Source organism: Monodon monoceros, unplaced genomic scaffold (assembly GCF_005190385.1).
Source record: "Monodon monoceros isolate NGI ecotype Baffin Bay Population unplaced genomic scaffold, NGI_Narwhal_1 Super_Scaffold_12, whole genome shotgun sequence".
NCBI classification, from domain to species: domain Eukaryota; kingdom Metazoa; phylum Chordata; class Mammalia; order Artiodactyla; family Monodontidae; genus Monodon; species Monodon monoceros.
Window position 1 is genome coordinate 126,267,575 of NW_021703768.1, and position 21,859 is coordinate 126,289,433.

At 55.2% G+C, this 21,859-nt stretch overlaps 1 protein-coding gene across 11 annotated transcripts in view; it reads right to left on the reverse strand.

The window, feature by feature from the left end:
* Window positions 1-250: 250 nt before the first annotated feature.
* The window catches only part of PDGFRB (platelet derived growth factor receptor beta), a 40,923-nt gene continuing 19,314 nt past the window's right edge, over window positions 251-21,859 (reverse strand). For 7 of the 11 annotated variants that reach the window (XM_029216228.1, XM_029216230.1, XM_029216227.1 and 4 more), the window contains 21 exons: window positions 20,944-21,267; window positions 20,148-20,414; window positions 19,312-19,439; window positions 19,024-19,195; window positions 18,287-18,479; window positions 17,465-17,580; window positions 16,009-16,132; window positions 15,364-15,575; window positions 12,851-12,945; window positions 11,817-11,949; window positions 11,160-11,264; window positions 10,679-10,789; window positions 9,459-9,618; window positions 8,233-8,393; window positions 7,200-7,318; window positions 6,835-6,957; window positions 5,944-6,055; window positions 5,408-5,507; window positions 4,752-4,857; window positions 3,396-3,628; window positions 251-2,279 (listed from right to left, as the gene is read on the reverse strand). In XM_029216228.1, the coding sequence (XP_029072061.1) occupies window positions 2,102-2,279; window positions 3,396-3,628; window positions 4,752-4,857; window positions 5,408-5,507; window positions 5,944-6,055; window positions 6,835-6,957; window positions 7,200-7,318; window positions 8,233-8,393; window positions 9,459-9,618; window positions 10,679-10,789; window positions 11,160-11,264; window positions 11,817-11,949; window positions 12,851-12,945; window positions 15,364-15,575; window positions 16,009-16,132; window positions 17,465-17,580; window positions 18,287-18,479; window positions 19,024-19,195; window positions 19,312-19,439; window positions 20,148-20,414; window positions 20,944-21,267 (3,272 nt within the window). In that variant the 3' untranslated portion in view covers window positions 251-2,101. The other 4 variants (XR_003792616.1, XM_029216229.1, XM_029216236.1 and 1 more) reach the window with 4 other exon arrangements.

Here is a 21,859-nt window from a genome sequence, read left to right on the forward strand (position 1 = left end):
CACTGCAGAGCCGGAAGAGCCTTCTCCTTTCGCAACCTGGAAAACCAAAGCCTGAGGTCCAGGTCACCCGGCTACCAGCGAGGAGCTGGGGGGAGTGTGAAGACCCCCGTCTCACAGATGGAAGCAAGACTTGAGCTGAAGGGCCCTGTGCAGGGATCCTACAGCTGGGCAAGCCCGGCTGCCCTACCCCACTCTTGCCACCTCCCGGGCCCGGGGATCCAAACCTGCGAGACACCACGAGGTCTGTGGGTGAGAAGCACCAGGTTTAATATTAAAATCTTTCTTTTAAAAAAAAAGTACACAGAGAAGAAAAGTTGATGGCATACAAAATAGCACTTCTGTTGTATAAATGTGAGTTAATGTGAGTCCTAAAAATACTTGTAAACCTAGGTGATTACATCTTTGGTACCGTAGTGAGAACCCACGCCCTCTCCTTGACCAGGCTTCGGGGGTCCTGGGGCGGGGAGGTGCCAACCAACACAAGGGGCTGGTGCCCAGAGGCGCTGACCTTCCCTCACCCTCCCTCCAGCCCTTCCCCTGCCAGCAGTCTTGGCCACAGCCCTCACGCCCCAGTTCCCTCCAGTGCCAACTGGGCTGGCAGACACAGTGAGGTGAGCATCCCCGGGCAGACAAAGCCATGTTCTACGGTTCCTGCCTCAGGGTGGGGCAGCTGGCAGGTGGGAAGACACCCCCCAAAGTACCCACCTCTTGCGCCCCTTCCTCAGGTCCCCCATCCAAGGTTTCTTGTCCTTTCACTGTCCTCTAGGTCTGCGGCACAGACCTGGACAGCAGGTACGAGCGGTGGGCTGTGTCAGGTGGTCTGACTTGCCGTCTCGGCCTCCTTTGCCCAGAATAGCTCCAGAGGTCATGTGGGTGCTGAAAGGGGTCCCACGGTCTCCCCATGTCCCTGGGGCAGCTTCTGGGGGCTTTCCAGGACACTGGCTGTCGCTCAGAGTCAAGGCCTGGGCAGCTGGCCTTTGGGGACTTGCCAGGGGCCTGGGGGAGGGGCACAGTTCCTGAATGCCTGGAGTGTGCTGTGTAGTCTGGAACCTCCCCAGACCCCAACTAACCCAGGATAGAGGTTTGGAGGGTTTATCTTTGCTTCATCTGGGCAAGTGTGCAACCCCTGGAATATTCTAGAATGTTAGTGCTGGCAGGGCACCAGAAGTCAATGAGTCCAACCTGCTCATTTTTCAACAGGGAAAACAGAGGGCGAGGGATTCCTCCAAGGTCTCTTAGCGGGTCCAATGCCACATTGGTCCATACATGTGGACACCTCTTGCAGGCACGTCAACACACTCATCACAGACGTGGGGCCCATCTGGCCCTGGAGACTCTGGTGAGTGGAGTAAGACTGGCAGTGATGAGGAAAAAGACCCCTGGATCCATGGGGCCAGGAAGACACGGACACAGGCATGTTATGGGGAGGTGTACCCCGAGTGCCTGGGGCAGGGGCTACAGGCCAGGGTGTCCTGTCCTTGGCTCGGCCCCCAGCATTAATTAAGCTTGGAAGGCCCCAGACCAGCCTGGGCCTGGGAAAGCAAAGACTGGCATTGAGGGGAGGTGGCTTCTGGATGAGACAACACTGTCCAAGGCCAGGCCCTAGCTCAGCCAGGAGCCAGAGATGCTAGGGTCCCTTCCCCAGCTCTTGGGCAGGAAAAAGTGCAAGGAGAGAGCTGCAGCTCCTTGAGGGGCAGCTGGCTGAAGAGAAAAAAAGTTAACCTACCACCTCATGAACCTTGAGCATCTCCTCAGGGATTCCAGCCTCCATATCTGTCAGCCAGGGTGAGAATCCCAGATTGTGGGTTGCCAAGCCCACCTTTCCCATCTTACAGATGGGGAAACTGAGTCCCCTGGGAGAAGCCTGGCTCAGAGTCACATGCGCTCTCCAGAGGCAGAGGACCGGTCATGGTCCCTACAGTTCTCTTACCTCCTAAGCCAGCCCCAGGGGTCGGGGTGTGATGTGCCAGGGGCAAAAGCTTTCCAGAGGGGACAGCTGATGGGAACAGCCTGGCTGTTGGGAGGCTGGGCCAGGCCAGGAGGTGCAGGGTGCTGGGAGGTAGAGGGGGAGCTTCGGGTAGGGCAGGGTGGGGGCCAGCCCCTACAGGAAGCTGTCCTCCGCCTCGGCCCGAGGCCCAGGGCAGCTGGAATCCGGCGGCCGCTTGGGCTCTGGCTCCACCTGGGACTCAGGCTGGGGCTCTGGCTCTGGTTCCTCTTGGGGTTCCAGGGGGCTGTCACAGGAGATGGTTGAGGAGGTGTTGACTTCATTCAGGGCGGAGCTAGAGGCGGAAGGCAAGTGAGTGAGAGGCTGGGAGGGAACCACAGTGAAATAATACCAGCATTAACGTAGAGCTTTCTATCTATCCACCCTTGCAGCATGCACCTTACACATTTTAACTCACTGAATCCTTGTAAAGACTATGCAAGGCAGGCGCTGTGAGGAAAGTGCAGCTCAGAGAGGTTACATCATTGCCTTGCATCACACAGCGGGTAAGTATAGGAGTTGGGACTTCAAAGCAGATCGAGTTGATTGCTCACCCATCAGTGTCTCTCTCCTGCATACCTGAATGTATAATGATCTCATTTAATCCCCACAACAACCTCCAAATAGAAGTATTCTTACTGTTTTCATTTTACAGTTAAGGAAACTGAGGTTCAGAGAGGGGAAGCAGCTTGTCTGAGGGCACCAACATTCACACCCCAAGCTGTTTGAAACTCTGAGCTCAACTCCTCTATACATTGGCTACTTGGAGCCTTGGAATATTTTGGGCGTGGGTTTGGCCACATGGGGAACATCTAGTCCAGGCAACAGCTGGCCTTCCTCCAAAGCCCTCCCCATACCGTAACATCACATCCTGAGGCAAAAGAAAAGCACGAATCTCCTCCCCAGTCTGAATTCTGGCCTGAACTTCTGTAGGTACCTCTGCCTCCCTGTGCCAGGCTCCCTGGGGTCCTCAGGGCATGGTGCTAAAGGACAGACCACAGGGCTGGCGATGACCATAGAGTAATACATGGGGTGCTGGGGATGCGAATTAGATTTTCCTCTTTTCCTCCTTAGGGCTAGGACAGGGCCTAGAGAGGGGACAGAGTAGATGGCCTGTGGAGGCTCCTTTAAAGAAACAGCTACCTTACAATATATCCCAGGCCACTTTCTCTTACCAGCCTGCCATTTCCAATCGAGGTCATCAAAGGTCAAATGAGTTCAATTCTCTCTTCTATTCACTGGCAGGAATAAGTACTCACCCTAGGTAACTTACTTCTAAGGCAAGCCTGATGGCATGAAGACACAGACAGACACACACACACAGACACACACAGACACACACACACACACACACACACACACACACACACTATGCACCCTACTGCTTTGGGCTGCAGGTCAGAATGGCTACCTGGCAAGGCTGGGGGAACCCTCCAGTGGTCCCTCAACAGCAACCTCGGGTTTGGGGTCAGGCAGGGGGATGATATAGTCGTTGTCACCCTCGTTGGGCTGCACAGCAGTGTAGAGGACGGAGCTGGTGTCCAGGGGGGATCGGAGGCCATTGAAGCCGGGCAAGCGGGCTTGGGACCGAAGGACGGCTGGGTGGTCGCTCCTCAGAAACTCCTCATCCACCTGCTGGTACTTCTGCTCAGCAGGGCAGGAAGAAGCCGAGACACAGGGAGGGTCAGACCAGAAATGCCTTTAGGGATCATCTACCGGGCAGATTCTGACCCAGCCCCTCCCACCTCATGTAAATAAAGCACCTGGTGCTCAGAGAGGAAGAATTGCCCAAAGCCCCACAGCTGAGCTGCTTTCCTACCTGGCCTCTCACCAGACAAGATGGGCTCAGGGTCACCCAGGGAGGGGACGGTGATCGGACTAGCACCCGCAACCCTAACTCTTCCCCCACTTCAGGGTAGACAGGCACGGGCTCTCTGCCTGCCACGGCCTCCCTCGCTGGGGCCACAGTCTCCCTCGCTACTGAAGGGAGACAACTCCCTTCCAACTCACTGGTCCTGGAGCTATAAACAGATGTGTTTGGGAGTGGGCTTAGGAATGGACTGAGGGAAAGGGCTGTGTCTGGGCCAAAGGACACGTGCATCCCCCTCACTGTAGCTTCGTAGTTGGGCAGCGAGGGTTTTAAGGCCCTGCTGGCTCCATGAGCCTTGTATCAGCCCGCCACAGGGTCCAAGTGGTCAGGCCCTCAGCAGTCATCTCGCCGGGGTTGTTCAAACTTGTGACGGAGGCCCAGGTCTGGGTGCAAAGGCATGAGGAAGGATGCAGGATGAAGGGGGCTGTAGGCTTCTTGCCCCCACTTTAAATTAATCAGCTTCCACATAGGATTTCACTTTTAAAAACTCTATGCTGCTAAAAGAAACTACACTCACAGCTCCAGCCCATCCCTTATTAGTACCAACAGGGAAACCGAGGCCCAGAGAGGGGAAAGGATGGTCCCCCAAATACCAGCATGTCACACAGAGCCTTGTACACTGTGTCTACTTCTGGACCAGAACTCTCCGTTCCCCACCCCAACCCTGCCTCAATGTAACTTTTTTTTTTTTTTTTTCCGGTACGCGGGCCTCTCACTGTTGTGGCCTCTCCCGTTGCGGAGCACAGGCTCCGGACGCGCAGGCTCAGCGGCCATGGCTCACGGGCCCAGCCGCTCCGCGGCACGTGGGATCTTCCCGGAGCGGGGCACGAACCCGTGTCCACTGCATCGGCAGGCGGACTCTCAACCACTGCGCCACCAGGGAAGCCTTCAACGTACCTTTTTGTAACCCTCGCCCAGCAGTCTCTCGAGAAGCAGCACCAGCTGGGAGAAGGGGGGCCGAATCTCAAACTTCTCTTCCCAGCACTTCTGCATGATCTCATAGCTGGGGAAAGGGGCAGAGGGGTCAGGGTCCCTGGCTCAGGGTCTGCCACCTCCCAGAACAAGGGGAGTAATGAAGACTTTGGAGGGGAGGGGTTTTTCCATTACTGCACCTGCATGTTCCCTTGGGAAGCCCTCCCACCATCCTCAGTTCAGTGGTCCCATGGGATTGATCACACCTTGGTGAGCACATGACACGGGCATGGCCAGTAGGCATTTTTATCCCCTTAGCTCAGTGGCTGGTTTTCTGGATGGGCAGGTGACCCCAGCTGAGCCCTTGACAGTCACCTCTGGACCTTTCACTGGAACTATGGTGAAAGCAGCTAGGACGTAGCCATTTGGACGGTGCCAACCTGAGAGTGAGGCTGACGCGGAGGAGAGCAGAGCCCCGCGGTCGGATGAGAGAGTGTGGATGATGTCTTATGAACAACAGGATCCAGCTATACCTACATTTGTCTACATCTCTGAACTAATAAATCTATTTTCCGCTTAAGCTGGTAAAGTTGGATATCTACTGTTTGCACCCAAAGTGTCTTCCCAAGCGCTCCACTCACATCTCGTCAGAGGCGTGGGCAGGCTGAGCCATGCGGTAGCCCCGCTTGATGGCATTGTAGAACTGCTCGTTCATGGGCAGCTCTGGGTACGGGGTGCCACCTGTTAGGGAGCAGAGACAAGAAACACAGGCTCAGGTGTGTCGGAACAGTGGCAAGCATCTTCTTCCATGGGACAGGGAGAGGTACACCAACCCCAGCGTCAGTGAGGGTGCAGTGGCCTTGGCATTGGGAAATGTGGGCTCCCTCATAGGCTCTGGACAGAGACTGCATGCCTCCCCAGAATCAGAGAACCAGAGAACGCCGGAGCCAAGCAGGCTTTTTGATGTCACTGTCCAAATTCATCTCTACTGAGATGGGGAGGTAAAGAGATCCAGAGAGGGCAAGAGACTTGCCAAGGTCACACAGTAACAAGAAAGAAGCAGAGCTTCTGAGCGCTGTCCCAGAGCCCGTCCCACAGCCCCACCAGGATGAAGATGTGAGCGGTCAGGGCGGACGCTGTGCCGTGAGGCTGAGGACTGGAGGAAGAGGAAGTGTACCCAGGGTGAAGATCTCCCAGAGCAGGATCCCGAAGGACCACACGTCGCTCAGGGTGGTGTAGAGGCTGTTGAAGATGCTCTCGGGGGCCATCCACTTCAGAGGCAGGAAGGTCTGCGGGAGGGCGGAGGCTGCTGAGTGCAAGGGGGGCCCGGGCCCCACTCTGCACCTGGGAGCCGGGAGGAAGCCTGGCAGTTCCCACCCCCAGCTCTTTCTCACTTCTCGGTCCCTGAGGGCCCATCTCTGCTGATGCACGGTTCCCACGCCCATCCCACTGCTGGTCAGAGGATCAGGAGGCTGAGTTTCTTTTCGCACAAGCTGGGGACATGGTAACCCCTGTCCATGAGGGAGAGCCCCAGGGCTCCTCATGGAACAGGCTCCCCTTCTTGACCCTAGGAAAGTCCACTGCTGGGGGGAGGAAGAGACGTGCCAAGGTGTCACCCAGCTCTCATCCTAGCTGCCTTAGATCTCTGGGCAGATTCCTATGCGGGAAGTGCGGACATGAGTGAGAGGCAGGATGGTCACCTTTGAACCAAATACTGCCTGCCATCTACGCATCTGTCTTAGCCTGTCACCTGGGCTTCTTCCTCTGTTCACCATTGCTACTGGGACAGCACATTTGGCCTGTTGCCCCTTCAACCTCCCCAGGACCCTTTACAGCTGGTCCCTTGCCCCCTGCCACGACCAGCAAATCTGAGCCCCCGGCCTACCCCACGGGCCTCGGCGTCTCACCCCCGCCCCATGCACAGCTAGTGGCTCCCCTTCCCATCCCTGCACACAGGGCTAGGCAGGCAGAGCCCATCGCCGCTGGGCAGGTCAGGCCACGAGAACCCTGTCCTGATCTCCCATGAGCCACAGCCACGCGAACCACGAGGACGGGGAAAGGCACTCACACTGCCTTTGGAGATGTAGTTCGAATCCCGCATGATGTCACGAGCCAGGCCAAAGTCGCAGATCTTGACCAGTTTGCCCTCACAGATGAGCACATTCCTGGCTGCCAGATCTCGGTGGACGCACTGGGGAGGGAGGAAACGGGAGCTGAGACCGTGGCGGGCAATTCTGGGCTAAGACTCTCCGTGTCAGGGGCTTTGGGAAATATGCATCGGTGCTCAGGTGTGAGGGGCCACCAGGTGTGAGGGCATTTGCCGTCCTCACCCGCCAGAGGGCTGCAGTACGGGGCCATGTACTGGGAGCACTCTGGCTGGCTGGGTGACCCACCTCCCCAGGACCCCACTGTGCTCACTGTGACCACACATACATTCTTGGAGGCCAGGAACTCCATGCCATTGGCCACCTGGTAGCTGAAGCCCACAAGATCCGTGTAGCTAAGTACTGGGGACTCGTTGATTAAAGTCACCCGGCAGGTCCTCTCAGGAGCTAGGGAAGAGCAGAAGGACACCCACTGTCTTGTGTCTCCCTGGGGCTAGAGAACTCCTGGCCTTTGGCTCGTGGAGGCTGAATGTCCCAGAGAGAAGACTCCTGATCCTCTAAGCCTCCCACGAAAGGAAAACGATTTCCAAATGTCTGACTTAAATTCTCCTTCTTTATCAGAGCCCTCATTGGCCAGAAAAACTTTTGGCTTTAGCCCTGGGCCACCTTTGCTCAGCCTGGCCTGCCTGCTCTTTAGGGACTCTAGATCAGCCTGGCACCTGCAGACCACTCTTCCCCGAGGCCCCAGCAGGTCAGGCACTCCTGTGCCCACCCTAGCTCCTCCCCTCCCTGTGGACTGTGTACACATCTCTGGACCCAGAAACAGGGGGTTCATATTGGGGTTCCACCACACAGCAGCTTTGGGCAGGTGGCTAGCCTCAGTTTCTGCATCTATGAAATGGGCACAAGGTCACCTTCCTAGCAGGGTTGTTGCCAGGCTGGGCAGAGGAAAGGTTTCGAAAAGAATGTATGACTACATGGGACTTCCCTGGTGGCGCACTGGTTAAGAATCTGCCTGCCAATGCAGGGGACACGGGTTCAATCCCTGGTCCGGGAAGATCCCACATGCCGCAGAGCAACTAAGCTCGTGCGCCACAACTAGTGAGCCTGCGCTCTAGAGCCCATGAGCCACAGCTACTGAAGCCCGCGCGTCTAGAGCCCGTGCTCCACAACAAGAAAAGCCACCGCAATGAGAAGCAACCCGCGCACCGCAACGAAGAGTAGCCCCCGCTCGATGCGACTAGAGAAAGCCCGTGCGCAGCAACGAAGACCCAATGCAGCCAAAAATTTTTTAAAAATTAAAATTAAAAAAAAAAAAGAATGCATGACTACATAGGTGTGAGGACCCTGTGCGCACCCACCGGAGGGGACGTAGTTATCATAAGGAGCCATGTAGTTGGAGGACTCGATGTCTGCGTATTTGACGTCCCCTTTCATGTCCAGCATGGGCACGTAGTCCACTGACTCATCTTTGCTCATGTCCATGTAGCCACCATCGCTCTCCCCAGGCAGGGACACATGGCTGGGGGCAGAGGAGCGTTACAAAAGGAGAAGCACAGGCTCTTCCCTCTCTTCCCCTTCCTGCAAGGCCCCATCACTCATGCATTTCTTCTCTCCCTCACTCTCGCATGCCCACACAGTCTGTCACAATATGAATGACCATGTAGTGAGCCCTTCCAGCCAACCTCAGACCCACGCTGAGCTGGACGCTGGGTCTGCCAAGATGACCTAGGACCCAGGGTGTGTCCTCAGAGAATTTACGTCCAGGGGTGATTCCAGCACCCCAGGACCAGGGTCACAGGAAGGGCCTGTACCCAAGTGCCTTCCTGTGGCCACTACAGCACCGTCCAGCCACGATGCCCTGCAAGTGGGCAATGAATCGCCTTAATGCCTCTGCCTGCAGCTGCAGCTCCCCCGAGAGCTGCGGGACTATGTACACATGTGTCTCTAGGCTTAGAGAAAAGACTGGAAGGAAATCAATCAAAATGTTGGGGAGGACACGGGTGAGTTTTAATGTCTTTTAATGCTATTCTGAACTTACTCTTGCCTCTGCAATAAACATGTGTAGCTTTTGTAATTAGCAAAAGAACAAAGAAATGTTATTTTTGGAAAAGAAAAAGAAGAAAGGGGATGAGCTGCCCTGGAGGCACTGGAGAGACTGGTGTGGGGAGGAGGGGGGAGGCTGTGGCGAGGCAGGAGTAGAGTGTGGAGCACCACAGAGGGGGTCATCCTGGGACAGGAGGGCCCCAGGTGCCCCCTGTCGACGACAGGAGATGAGATGGGGTGGGGTGAGGGGTCAAGGGGGTCACCCCCTCTGAGCCTCCAGAGCGCTCAGCGCAGGGCCTGGCACACCACAGACAGTCAGCAGGTGGTAGCCGATGCCACCATCATCACCACCGTCATTGTTTTGCCCACCTCTGGGGTGGCCAGGGGCCAGGTCTTGAGCTGGCTGGTGAAACAAGTGAAACCTGGTTCCAGGAGTGGCTCTGCCCGCCCTCACCTCAGCTTTCTGTCCTGGACAAGGAAGGAGTGAGCAGGCGCTCCTCAGGGCTCCCCACAGATTCAGGTCCCGCCCTCCCTCCAGTACCTGGGCAGCGGGAGCCCAACGGGCAGAGCGTTGCTGTAGAGCTCAGCGCTGGGCGGGCGGCGCTTGTTGGAGCAGCGCTGTAGAAAGGTGTGCTTGTTGCGGTGCAGGTAGTCCACCAGGTCGCCGTAGCGGCAGTACTCGGTGATGATGAAGATGGGCCCTGCGGAGGGACAGGCTCAGGGACAGTCCCCGGGGGCGGGGGGGGGGGGTCTTCCCATCAGGGCCATGAGGCTAATGACGGGTTGCACGTGGGTCAGCAAAGAGGCTTAGGTGCCAGGCAAACCTGGACTTTCCTGACCGTGAGCAAGGCACTTAGTCTCCCTGAGTTTTACTTTCCCCATCTATTAAATGGGGCTAGTAATACCCACCCCAAAGGGCTGCACTGAGTATTCACGAGACAATGCCTTTGTCAGCTCAGCTCAATGCCTGGCAAGTAGCAAGCACAGGGTTAGCTGTTATTGATAAAGCTGATTCTCGAGCCCAGGATACAAAATAAACAAAGGTAACTCTTTATTACCAGGTGTTTAAATTCAAACACGATACATTGACTTAAAGTCAATCAGTGGCAGCTTAAACATACTGATGGAATCAAAAACTTTGAAATATGTGATCATCGCAGACATAAGTTGGCCTACGTACACAGCGTACTTCTGTATTCTGTTTTTGTTGCACAATACCGAGGAAAATCCCAGATCTCACAATAAGTAGCTGTAAATAGCGATAACATTTTTTTTGGCGGTCTAACTTGTAATCAGAGCTTCAAATAAACACATTTGGCTGGAGAGACCTTATTCTATGATCCAAGTGACAGCAGCTCACAGTGAGCAAAAGCTAGTTGGTGGGCTCCAGAGGTGGGGCTATAACTCATTTCAGTGTCACAGGAGCTGTCACTTTTGATAGTTTTTAAAAGGTATTGTAAACAAATAAAAAAGTAAAAATAAAATAAAATGTATCGTGAACATTTTTTCAGTGTCAGAGAACCCCTTGATTTGGAAGCCGCTAGGACTGGTGAACTAAAGAGTCCTTTGGTCTTGAAGGTGATGTGATTGGGTGACTTGCTAAATCCCACACCCATCTGCCTCTGTGAAGTGAGGGCACTAGACAGGGTGGGCACGGACCCTCCAGCTGGAGTGTCCTGTCCGTAAACTGAGGAGGGGGCGGGGAGGGGCCAGGCCTTGGCCACTGGCACTTCCCCAGGATCCTCTAGGGGTGGGTTGTACCTCCTTTAGTGCAGGCCCCCAGCAGGTTGACCACGTTCAGGTGGGGCCCGAGGTGACTCATGATCTTCAGCTCCGACATGAGGGCTTGCTTCTCGCTGCTGCGGGCTGTGGCTGAGGGAGAGAGGGGGTCCTCAGGCTTGGTCCAGTCACTGAGGCCCCGCAGACGCCCCACTGGAGCCTATTCCGGCTCTTCTGTCCCAGGCTGTGCTGTAAGACCCAGGTGGCCGAGGGAGATGAGGACCCGTGCACAGGAGAAGAGGAAAGAGGATGGGAGGAAGATGGAGGAGGAGAGGAGGCTCCCGGAGGAGGGGGTAGGGTGAGAAAGCCTCTTTCCCAAAGCAGAATCAGGAGCGCTGCTGGCTCTGGTGTGAGTGTACTTCCTGTGCCCGGAGAATCAGCGAGAAGCCTGCTCTGGGAGTGCCTGAATGGGCGGGGAGGGCGCAGGGGAGAGGTAAGGGAGGGGCGGGCTCCCAGGACTCACATTTCAGCATCTTGACGGCCACTTTCATGGTAGCCTGCGAATGGCTCAGGCCGTGAGCCGTGGCCTCCACCACCTGCCCAAAGGCCCCGGAGCCCAGGGTGCGTCCTGGGGAAGAGGCGATCTCTCAGCTCCTGGCGCACTAGGAAGCTGCACCCCCGCTACACTCTCTGAGGTCAAGCTAGACATCCCTCAAGCCACCCTGGACTTAAGGTGTTTCTCCGACGGACACTCCTGAAATCACAGTGCTTCGCAGACCCTCCTGGTCTCGCTTAAGTCCTGCCTGCTTTCTGGCCCCTCTTTAGTCCCTGGAGGCCTTCTTCTCCCCACAGAGGGGAGCACAGCTCCTCCACGCTCCCTCAGCCTCTCCAGCTAGACTAAGCGCAGGCCTGGCACTCAGCTTGCCCTCGACTAATACTTCCTCTCTCGCCACGAAGGGGTCCCATCTCACACCATCATTGGATCATAGGACCTCAACGTTGGACGGTCCCTGGGGGATCATCTTGCCGCCACTGTACAGAGGGCGGGGCCCTAGGGCCAGAGAAGGCAAGACGTCAGCCCTAGATCTCAAAGCTAATCATGGCAAGGCTGTGCTCAGACATCAGTGTTCCCACCCGCCTCGAGTCCCCAGACTGGCACTTGAGGCCTCCCTGGGCTGACCAAGCACAAGCTGGTCCCGCGGCAGCTCCCAGGTGGAGTCGTAAGGCAGCTGCATAGGGTCCACGTAGATGTATTCATGGCCATCAGAGCTCACAGATTCAATCACTTTCCATCGGATCTCATAGCGTGGCTTCTGCAGGACCAAGACGAGGGACGGATCATCAGAGGGGGACCACTAGGTCCAGCTCCTTATGAAACAGATGGGGCAGGAAAACCTGAAGCCCAGAAAGGATGAGGGGCATATCTGAAGCCATACAGCAAGTTATCAATAGAGCCAAGGCCTTCATGGCCTCCACGGAACAGACGTCAGGGGGAGGTGCTGAGGAGCAGCTGACAGCTGAGGGGCAGAGGCTCATCAGAACCTCCGCACCAGCTTCTCCCAGAGCCTGGGCCGCTCCTCAGATGGCAAGACGGGAGCAGGCAGCCCTGGAAGGTAACACAAGGCAGGGACATTCTACTGGATGTGGATGGCCCCTCCCCACGCTGGATCAGTCACGGCGGGAATCTCGGAAAGATATAACCTTAGAGTGTTGAAATCATAGGACATTGGAGTCACAGGACTGGAATCTGAGAATGAAAGCGCCATGGGGTGCTGCAATCCTACGGTGGAATCGTGGAACCATGAAACCTCAGAACAGTCCGTTGAAATGACAGATTTAAAGGGTTAGAATGCCTTTCAGTAGAAGCCTGGGAGTCTCTGTGGGTCAGAGTTGGAAGAATGCTGGAGCCTGTGCAGTGCACCCTGAAGGTCCCATGCCCCGTGGTTGCGATGGGCAGGGATGATGCCTGAGCAGGACTCTGGATGGAAAGCGGGGTGCACAGCAGAGACAGGGCACCCTGGACGGCCTGGACCAGGCCCACGTTGCCCAGGCTGCTGGGGTTGAAAGCAGCTCAAACACCCAGCATCACTTCACACCTGAGCTCCACGCTGGGCCCCGACCATGGCCCGATCCTCCAGCAACAGGGGATGGCGGGGGGGTCCATGCAAAGAATGGTGTGCCAGTCTGCACCCATCAGGCAAGCGTGGGGCTTACCTTCTGCCAGAGCATGATGAGGACGATGAGGGAGATGATCGTGAGCACCACCAAGGCCAGGATTGCCGAGATCACCACCACCTTGAAGGGTAAGGCTGGAGCAGAGACAAGAGCTGCTTATGAGCAAACAGGGCATTGGGCAGCTCCCCTCCCTTCAATCCATCTCTGGCACCACAAATCCCTCTCTGCCCAACCTGCCCAGAATGGAACCAGCCCCATCCCCCTTTGGCCTATGATGTCAGACCCTTAGCCTCTCCCCTCTGGGCCACACCTCCAGCCCCTTGCATAAGTACCCCATGCCCTTCAGTAACTACCCCTGGATCACTACTGGCCTCCAAATCCCTTCAGCCCTTGCCAGGGTCAGTCTGGCCTGTCTGCCATAGCTCCAGATTGGATGCACGCTCCTGACAGCCGGGCTGTGGTTCACCTCTCCTCTGAATCCACGCCCTCATTGGGGCTGTCACTGCTAGGACAGAGCCTGACTGAGAGGCCAATGGACCCAATAACTGAGCTCCCATAGCCTGAGGCATCCAGACTGCAGAAAGGAGCCGGTTTCCTCCCCCATAGTGATGGTAGTTGTAAAGTACATCGGGGTGTGGGCCAGGGAACTGGGGTAACCAAGTAGGGCCAACTCTGGGTGCCCCCCAAGCCCTGAGTCTCCTCTACCCCCAAAGCCTCAACCTCTTTGCTGCACAGATACCCACTCCTTCCCACTCCCTCCACATCCACCCTAGCCAGACCCTCACCTCCCCTGTCCTGCCCCTCTGGCCACCCATGAAGTCCCCTGGGAACTCACTCCCTCCTCCTGTGTCACCCACCTGCCCTTCTCTGCTCGCTAGAGAGCTCTGTCCCTCCTCCTCAGGGACTCAGACCACCATCACTCCTCTCCTCCTTTTCCCCATCCTGGGAAGGAAGCCTGCATCTTCTAGGGAGCCATCTCCAAGTAAAAAGAGGGGCCTTCATCCAGCCTTGGAAATTCCCCGTGGGCTGGTACATGGCTTCCCCCTCAGTGGCACACAAAAGTTTTACTTCTGCTTTGCTCAGAGCTGGTCTGCAGGTGCCCACTTGCTCAGGGATATGTGTGCATGTGTGGGAGTGTGAGCGAGATGAGGCATTAAAACCCATCACCCATCCCACCACAGGGCAGGGGGAGGCAGGTCTGCGTAGAGCAGTATCTGCCTGTATAAGCCCATGGACCTACCTAGGTATAGGCATAAGTGTGTCCAAAACACCTTGGACAGCCTTCATAGCTCTGCTTGCACTGGCTTCTGCCTTCTCCTATAGCCCCCTCCCTTACTAGTCCCCTCCCCCTTATCTCCTCCCCCAGCCCCTAAATATATACACTCTGTTCTCCAGCCAGGTTGAATTCCTTTAATTTCTCTGAACCCACTTTGCCTCTGGGCTTTTACAGAGGCTGTTCCGTCTGACCAGAGCACCATTCCTCACCAGGCTAACTCTAGTTATCTTTCAGGTATTGACCTAAAGCTTCCTTTTACCAGGACACTTTCCTGAATCCCACAGCTGGGTATGGAGCCCCTTCTCCCTTTAGGCTTTCCCCCAAAATGCTGACCCCCACGGTGAGGTTGCCTAGTTCCTTGTCTGCCTCCTCTCTGGACCGTGGGCACTAGGAGGACAGGCAGGGCTGGGCCTTCTCCAGTGAGAAGCTGCAACCCTGTGACTATTTACTGAATGAGGAAATAGGTGAAAAAATGAAGCACATGCACGCAGGTCCATGCATGCACAGGGACTGGCAGGTAGCAAAGCATCTGGGCACTGTAGGGACTGTTCATACGGATAAGAATTATGCATGGATGTGTACCTGCTAACAGGCATGCATGGCACAGCAAGCATATATGTATGGGGATTGGGTTGCACAGTTTTACAAAAAGGTGTGCTGCATCTCCACGCTTACAGACGTGCACTATGCCAGTGTGCACACGTGCACGGGAGTTGTACATTGTTTGCACACTTGTATGGGGATTGTGCACCTGCATGTACACGCCTACAGACGTACACACGTGGGTTTATATACCTGCCTGGGGATTGGGGTGCTCGTGTACATGGTTTACAAACATACCCTCAGTGGGTTTACACCCATAAACATGCTTGTGTACATGCTTACAGACACACGCTCTAGCTTTATACGTGTATGTGGGGATTGGGCATTCTTCATTACTTGCTTTACAAATCTACACTTGCAGGGTTTGCACCCATGTCCAAGGATCAGGCATGCTCGTGTACACAGTTTAGGACATACATACAGTGTACATACAAAAGAAGATAGCACTGTTCATTGTCATTGTTTATACACATACACTCGTGGATGTACACATGTGTGGCAATATTGTGCTGCTGTGCAAATGCCTGGGAAGATACACCCACAATGCTCCTGAATGCCGTGGCCCTGAATGCTGACTTTAGCCTGCTGTGGGCACGCAGGCACAGTTCCAAGTACAGCAGGGTTGAGGTGGGGCTGAGGGGTCGTCAGGGGCTACGGAGGATGGAGGACTCACAATGTGGCACCACGGTGACCTCCTGAACGTCTTGGCCCAGGAGGTTGTGCAGCGTGCAGCGCACGGACAGCGGCTGATCCACACGGCGCAGGCGCAGTGTGCTCACCACCTCGAACTCCTGCTCCTCTGCCCAGTATGTCACGTTCGTCTCCAGCAGGCTCTCCTCCTCGGAACTGTTCCCCAGTGGCGTGGGAGGCAGCTCCAGCGGACACCTGCCGGAGAACCAGCCAGGTCGGCTTCCAGTCTCTTGCTTCCCTATGCGGGTGGGAAAACTGAGGCCAAAAGCAGGCAGAGCCACCGGGTGGTGATAGAAGGAAGCTGGGCGCATCCAGTTCCTTTTTCCCACTGCCTGGTCCTGAGTTGGTTCCTCCCGTGATCCCTCAACTGACCAGCAGGGGCGCACCTACCCCAGAATTGAGAACCTGGATTGCAAAATCCACTCCCTTCCTTTGACCTTCAGGGTTAAGGTAAAGAAAGGCGACAATTTAGGTCATGCAGAGCATCTCCAAGAAGCCACATCTTCTAGGATATGGATCTAGCCTGGAACAGTGTTCCCAGAGGAAGGTGTTGGACTAGATGACCTTCATTGGGTCCTTCCAGTCAGCTATGGGTACCCTGGGAGACACTGGCCCAGGGTCTGCTCACCTTTTGAGGTCGCTGCAGGTAGACCAGCTGAGGTGTGGCTGGGGCATGCCCCGGCCACGACAGCGGACTGTCTGCTCCCCGCTGGCAGGGTGGCTCTCGCTCAGCTCCAGCACACGGACAGGCACTGCAGGGAGAGGGGCACGGGCCAGGAGGTGGAGAGGTCAGGATAGACAGTCAGTAAGAAAGGCCCTCAGGGAGGACCTGGTCCAGAGTCTCCCTTGGGGGGAGGGGAGCTTCAGTCTGCAGGTGAACATTAAATACCAGGAATCACCATGTGAAAACTGACAGATTCCCCTTCTGGGTACTTCAAAGGGAAAATCTCAGTAGGGTGCTAGTCTGTCTTTAACACCTCTCTGAGATTTGCTAATCTTCCCTTTTAACAAAGAGAGGGCAGGCCTCAGGATCAGAGCCCTGGACCGGCAAGAACATGGAGTTAGAATTTAATAGCACTGTTTTGTTTTCTCAGAGTTTATTTTAGTGGTTGCTTTATACTTATGACATGTGATGCTGATTTTCCATCTACAGTGGAGAAGTTCATTTTTCATTCAAAATAAACTTATTTTTAGAGAGTCAATTCACAAAACATTAAGTCATTATTGTGTCATTTCTCTGCTCAAAATCCTGCAGTGGCTCTTCATTTCAGTCACAGTAAAACCCAAAGTCCATACAAGCGCCCAGGAAGGCCTACACGATCTACCCTCTCCTATCCCCCCAACTGCCCCGTCTCAGCTCTGACCTCATCTCCCACCGCTCTCCCCTTCACTCTGTTCCGGCTACACAAGCCTTTCTGCATTGCTCCTGCCTTTGCACTGCCTGGTGTGCCCTTCCCCCAAATAGTCACTTGGCTAATGCCCTCACCTTCTTCAAGTCTTCACACAAATGTCATCTCCATGCAGCCAATCTTGATCATGCTGTTTGAAATTGTAACTCTCCCCACTCCCCTGCCCCCAGGACTCTCTACCCTCCTTACCGAGCTTTTCTGTTTGTTTGTTTTCTTTCACAGCACTTGTTACCTTCTAACCTTGTACATGGTTTGCTGTTTTTGCCCCTTTTTTGGATGTTTATCTTCCCCGCACTGGGATGCAAGCTCCACAATGGCAGGGCCTCCAGAACCTTGAATGGACTGGCATATTGTAGTTGCTCAATAAATACCCAATTAGTACTACAGTGTAAGTGGTGTGTGAGAAGGAAAGATCATGCCACTGGGATGTGAATGCCTGAGGTTTTGTAAACACCAATCTAGCCCAATGACCTTCTCGTAAAGCTGTGGAAACTGAGGCCCAGAGAGGGGATGTGCACACAGCAGTGGTCAGTGTCAGAGCCTGGCCTAGAACCCAGCCTCCTGAGTCCTGGACTCTCTTCTCCTCCTCCTGTGGGTGGATGGCCAGTGTAGGAATGGCAAGACAATGGGGGTGGGAGGGTCAGGGGAAGGAAAGCAGGGAGGAAGGCTCCTCACCGTTGACCTGCAGCTGGAAGGAGAGCTGGGCTTCAGCATCCTCATGGAAGGCCCGCATGGTGTAGCGGCCAGCTTCAGCCACCTTCACCCGCACCAGTGTCAGTTCTGACACGTACCTGATGAGGAGGACAGGCCAGGAGACCCAGCTGTCAGAGCTGGAAGAAGTCCTACAGCCCCCACCTTTCTTGTAAAGACAGAAAAACAAGGTCCAGGGAGTGGAAGGGGAGTGTCAAGGTCACATGGGTATCAGTAGCAGTGCCAGGACTTTTGAATCCCCACCCATAGGCAGCTCCAGTGAGTCAAGAGGGAGGGTTAGGACGGATGGGGTGGGGGGCGTGGTGGAGGGGAAGCACCATCTCCATCCATCCACATCTCATCCCTTTCAGAAAGGCCTGACACTGCTTTATCCTAACATGCAGCACCTCAGTTCAGTCTGCTAATCTCCAGCCTCAGGGCCACCATTCTTGCATAGGTGGCAGTGGCCTGCCTGCACCCTCTTCTCCAGTCATCCTGCCTTTTTATCCGTGGCTGCTTCCGGCGGACTCCACCCATCACAAGGACAACTAAACATCTGGGTGATCGGATGACCAGAGTCCGTTTTCCCCTCTAGACAGGAAACTCTAGGAAGGCTGGAGCTGTCTGTTCCGGTCTATGCAGCATCCCCAGTGCTTGGCACAGGCCCCTGGTATGGCGCCTGGCATGTAGTAGGCTCTCAGGAAAGATGGGCCTCGATAGGTCTGTCAAGTAGCTTAAGGCTGTGGGCTGCCTGCCGGCTGCAGAGAATAATAACTTCAAGAATGAAGCGGACAGGCCGCCGCTCACCGGGTCTCAGACACATTGCGCGTGGACAGCGCAACCTCGCCGGCGCCGGAGTCACCCAGGGTCCGGTTGTCCTTGAACCACATGACAGTGGGCGGCGGGTAGGCCTCGAACACCACCTGCAGTGTCCGGCTGCGGTGAAGCTCCGCGAATTGTACAGGGTCCAGCTCTCCCAGCAGCCGCACGTAACCGCTCTCTGCAAGGGGCGGCCGTCAGGGGCGGGGCTATGCCCGGCCTCCAATGGGGCAGCAGCTCCTGGGGGCGGGGCCTCAGGCTTTAGGAACTGAACCAGCGAAGGAGTTACCTGAGTTGGGGTTCAGGTGGGTACTGTGATGGACTGGAGCAGGAGCCGAATTTGGGGCTGATACTGGTTTGGGGGCTGGGCTCAAGATTGGGACTGGGGTTGTAGTGCTCTTTGGTGTGTTCTGTCTCAGGATTGTGGCGGAGATGAGTTACAGCCTGGCTGAATTTGGGGATGGGGCTGCCTGGGCCGGGGATGGCAGCTGGGATTTAGAAATCGGGTTGGGGCTCAGGTTCTGGCTAGGCGGGAAGTCTAGGTTGGGATTAGGATTGGAATTGGGGCTGGTACTGTGCTTTGGTTTTGGTTTATCCTGAAAAGGGGGCTTTGCTTGACACTAAGGCTAGAGATGGATTAGAACATGGCTGACAGTACCCCAGGGCTGTGACAAGGTCTGGGTCCAGTTCAGACTGAGGACTGGGGGTAAGCCTAAGGCACACACCGACCACGGTGACATTGATGGCCTTTTCATCTCGATGGTCGCTCACACTTTCTGATACATTGCAGATGTAGGTCCCTGAGTCTCCCAGCTCGGCACTGGGGATGTGCAGGATAGAACGTATGTGGGGCATTTCAAAGAGGAAGTCGGTCACTGGCTCCACCAGCCGCCCACTCTGTAGGGAAAGTTGGGGCAAGCCCCCCACATCAGGAAAGGTCCATGAAGTCAGGCTACAAGCCTGAAATATCCATCCCTGCCTGACCCTTCCTCCAACCCGTGGCCCGGCATTACCTCCATGCGTGGGTATGTCCACTCAAAGTTGACCACCTCATTCCCAGTCACAATGCACATGATGGTGATGTTCTCCCCTTGGCGGACCACAGTCTGCACCGCATTCACTGAGACGTTGATGGATGACACTGGTGGAAAGAGACTGGCTTAGGGCTGAGGAAGTCACCCCCCAGCCACCAGCACATCCGTTTAGGGAGGGGGTGGGGGTCCAGAGAGGGAAGGGATAACTGGTGTGGAAGATTCACTCTTTCGACAAATATTTATTAAATACCTACTATTCTAGGCACTGGGGCTTTAGCAGGAAGCACAACAGACAAAATTCCTGTCCTCATGAAGCTGACATTCTAGAAGGGGTAACAATTTTGAAATCAAAGTACTCTCTGAGCATCTGAGTACAGAAGAAATTTATTGAGCACAACCACATACTCTTTTATTTAATCTTCACAATAATCCCACTAGGTAAGCAGTCAGTATTATCCCCATTTTACAGAGGAAGAAGCAGACTCAGAGAGATTATGTGTCTTGTGCAAAGTCACTCAGATGGGAAGTGGCAGAGCTGGGATTCAAACTCCACTGGTTCAAAGCCTGTGCCTTTGCCCACCGCAGTATACAGCCCAGCTCCACCACTAATGCTTCCTGTGACCTTGGACATACTCCATCCTCTTTCTGAGTCTCAGTTTTCTCATCTGTAAAATGGGGCAACACACCTGCCTTCCAAGGCTGTAGTGAGAATTCAGTGAAAAATGGAATTGCACACTGTATTATCCGAAAGGTCTGTACCTCTGTGGAGGGTCATACTTGCCTCTGCTGAGCACCAGGCCAGAAAGGGGGCTCACCCTGGAGGCTGTAGACATAGTAGGCATCCGAATCCACCTCCCTGTCCCCGATGGTGGTTTTGCAGACGTAGGTCTTGTCCTCAAAGGTACCAGAGAAGCCACGTTGGTAGTCATAGGCGATGGGCAGCGGGACATCCACCTTCTTCTCATGCAACGTCACCACCAGTCTCGGATCCGTCACTCGGCATGGAATTGTGGTCTCAGTTATTTCCGTGAGAAAGATGAATAGTTCCTCGGGGTCAACAGGGAGGAAGCCCACAGTGGGATCTGCCATAGGTGAAGCCAAGAATACGAGTCAGAGGAGCTGGGTTTCTGGCTATGCCCTGATTTTCTCTGTTACCTTGAACAGGTCTCTTTCTCTCTCTGGGCCTCAGTCTACCCACTATAGAATAAGCATGCTCTCAGAGGTCCCTTCTTAGCTTTAGCATTTGATATGGACAGCACTGGCCTGAGAAAGAAGATAAGTTGCAAGTTGAAGGGCAGCTGGTACCTGGAGCTTAGAGAATGGGGAAAATGAGATGTGGAGGCCAAGAGGGTGCATACTGGAACCAGCTGAGAATGCAGAGTTCTTGGGAACCAGGAATGGGGTGGGCTGACAGGGAGCAGACAAATATTCAGAGCAAGGGGTGGGAGTGAACATACTCCTGGACTGAACCAGGCTGGATTCCCTGATTCATCTGCATCTCTGAGACAGCTGTGTTTCACCATATCAGTAAGGCACTTTCTGAACTTCCCCCAGATGCCTGCAGTTGAGAAGAGGAATAAGGGGGTGAGTACACAGGCCGGGGTCCCTCACCTGGCACAAAGATGTAGAGTCGTTTTCGCTCGCTGGCCTCCAGCCCATGGGAGCCTTTGTAGGTACAAAAGTATTCTCCTGTGTCTAGCCCAGTGACATTGGTCAGTGTCAGCACACTGGAGAAGGTACCGTCCTGGCTCGTGGTCATTTCCTGTGGGGGCTTCTGGGACATGCGTTCCCACACCACTGGAGCTGGACCCGAGCAGGTCAGAACAAAGGTGCTGGAGAGATTGAGGACAAGCTCTGGCCCCGGGGGTGTGATGACCAGGCCCCAGGAGGCCGGTGGTCCCAGCAACAACAGCAAGGGCAGCAACAGCACCTGGCCTTTGGGAGAGGAGACATCAGGGCACAAGAGCATGAGCACCTCTCCCCACAGCTGACCCTGAAGAACACACCTCCCTAATCCACAGAGAACGCAGACTGGAACCCATGGCTCTGAGACCTGCTTGCCCGGGGCCTGGTCTCCAGGGACTCCTTCTGGCCTCCTGGCCTCTCGACCTCAGTTCCTAGAGACCCCCAGCCTTGGAGTCTTTCTGCAGTGCAGCTTTCAGGCTGCAGGCATGTTCTCTCAAAGGCATCAGGAAATCCTCGGGAAGCAATTCCCAGGCCTCCAGTTCCTGCATTACTTCCCAGGTCACTTTCTGAGCCTCTTCCCTGCAGCTGCCCCAGATGTCCAGGTTCTGCCCCAAATCCCAGAGATGGCCCTGCTTGGGGAAGTGGTGGCCAAGGTAGTCCAGAGTGAGGCAGACGGGGGCACGAAAGATATTGAGGCCCCTGGAGGCTGAAGGGGACTGGGGATCGGGGGATGTCAAGTGATTGGTTTCCCCTCCCCTTGCTGACACCCCCCGGGGAAGGATTCTGTAAGCCTTGCCCTCCCCACCCTGGCCCACTTCGGCAGGGAACATGAGGTGAAAAT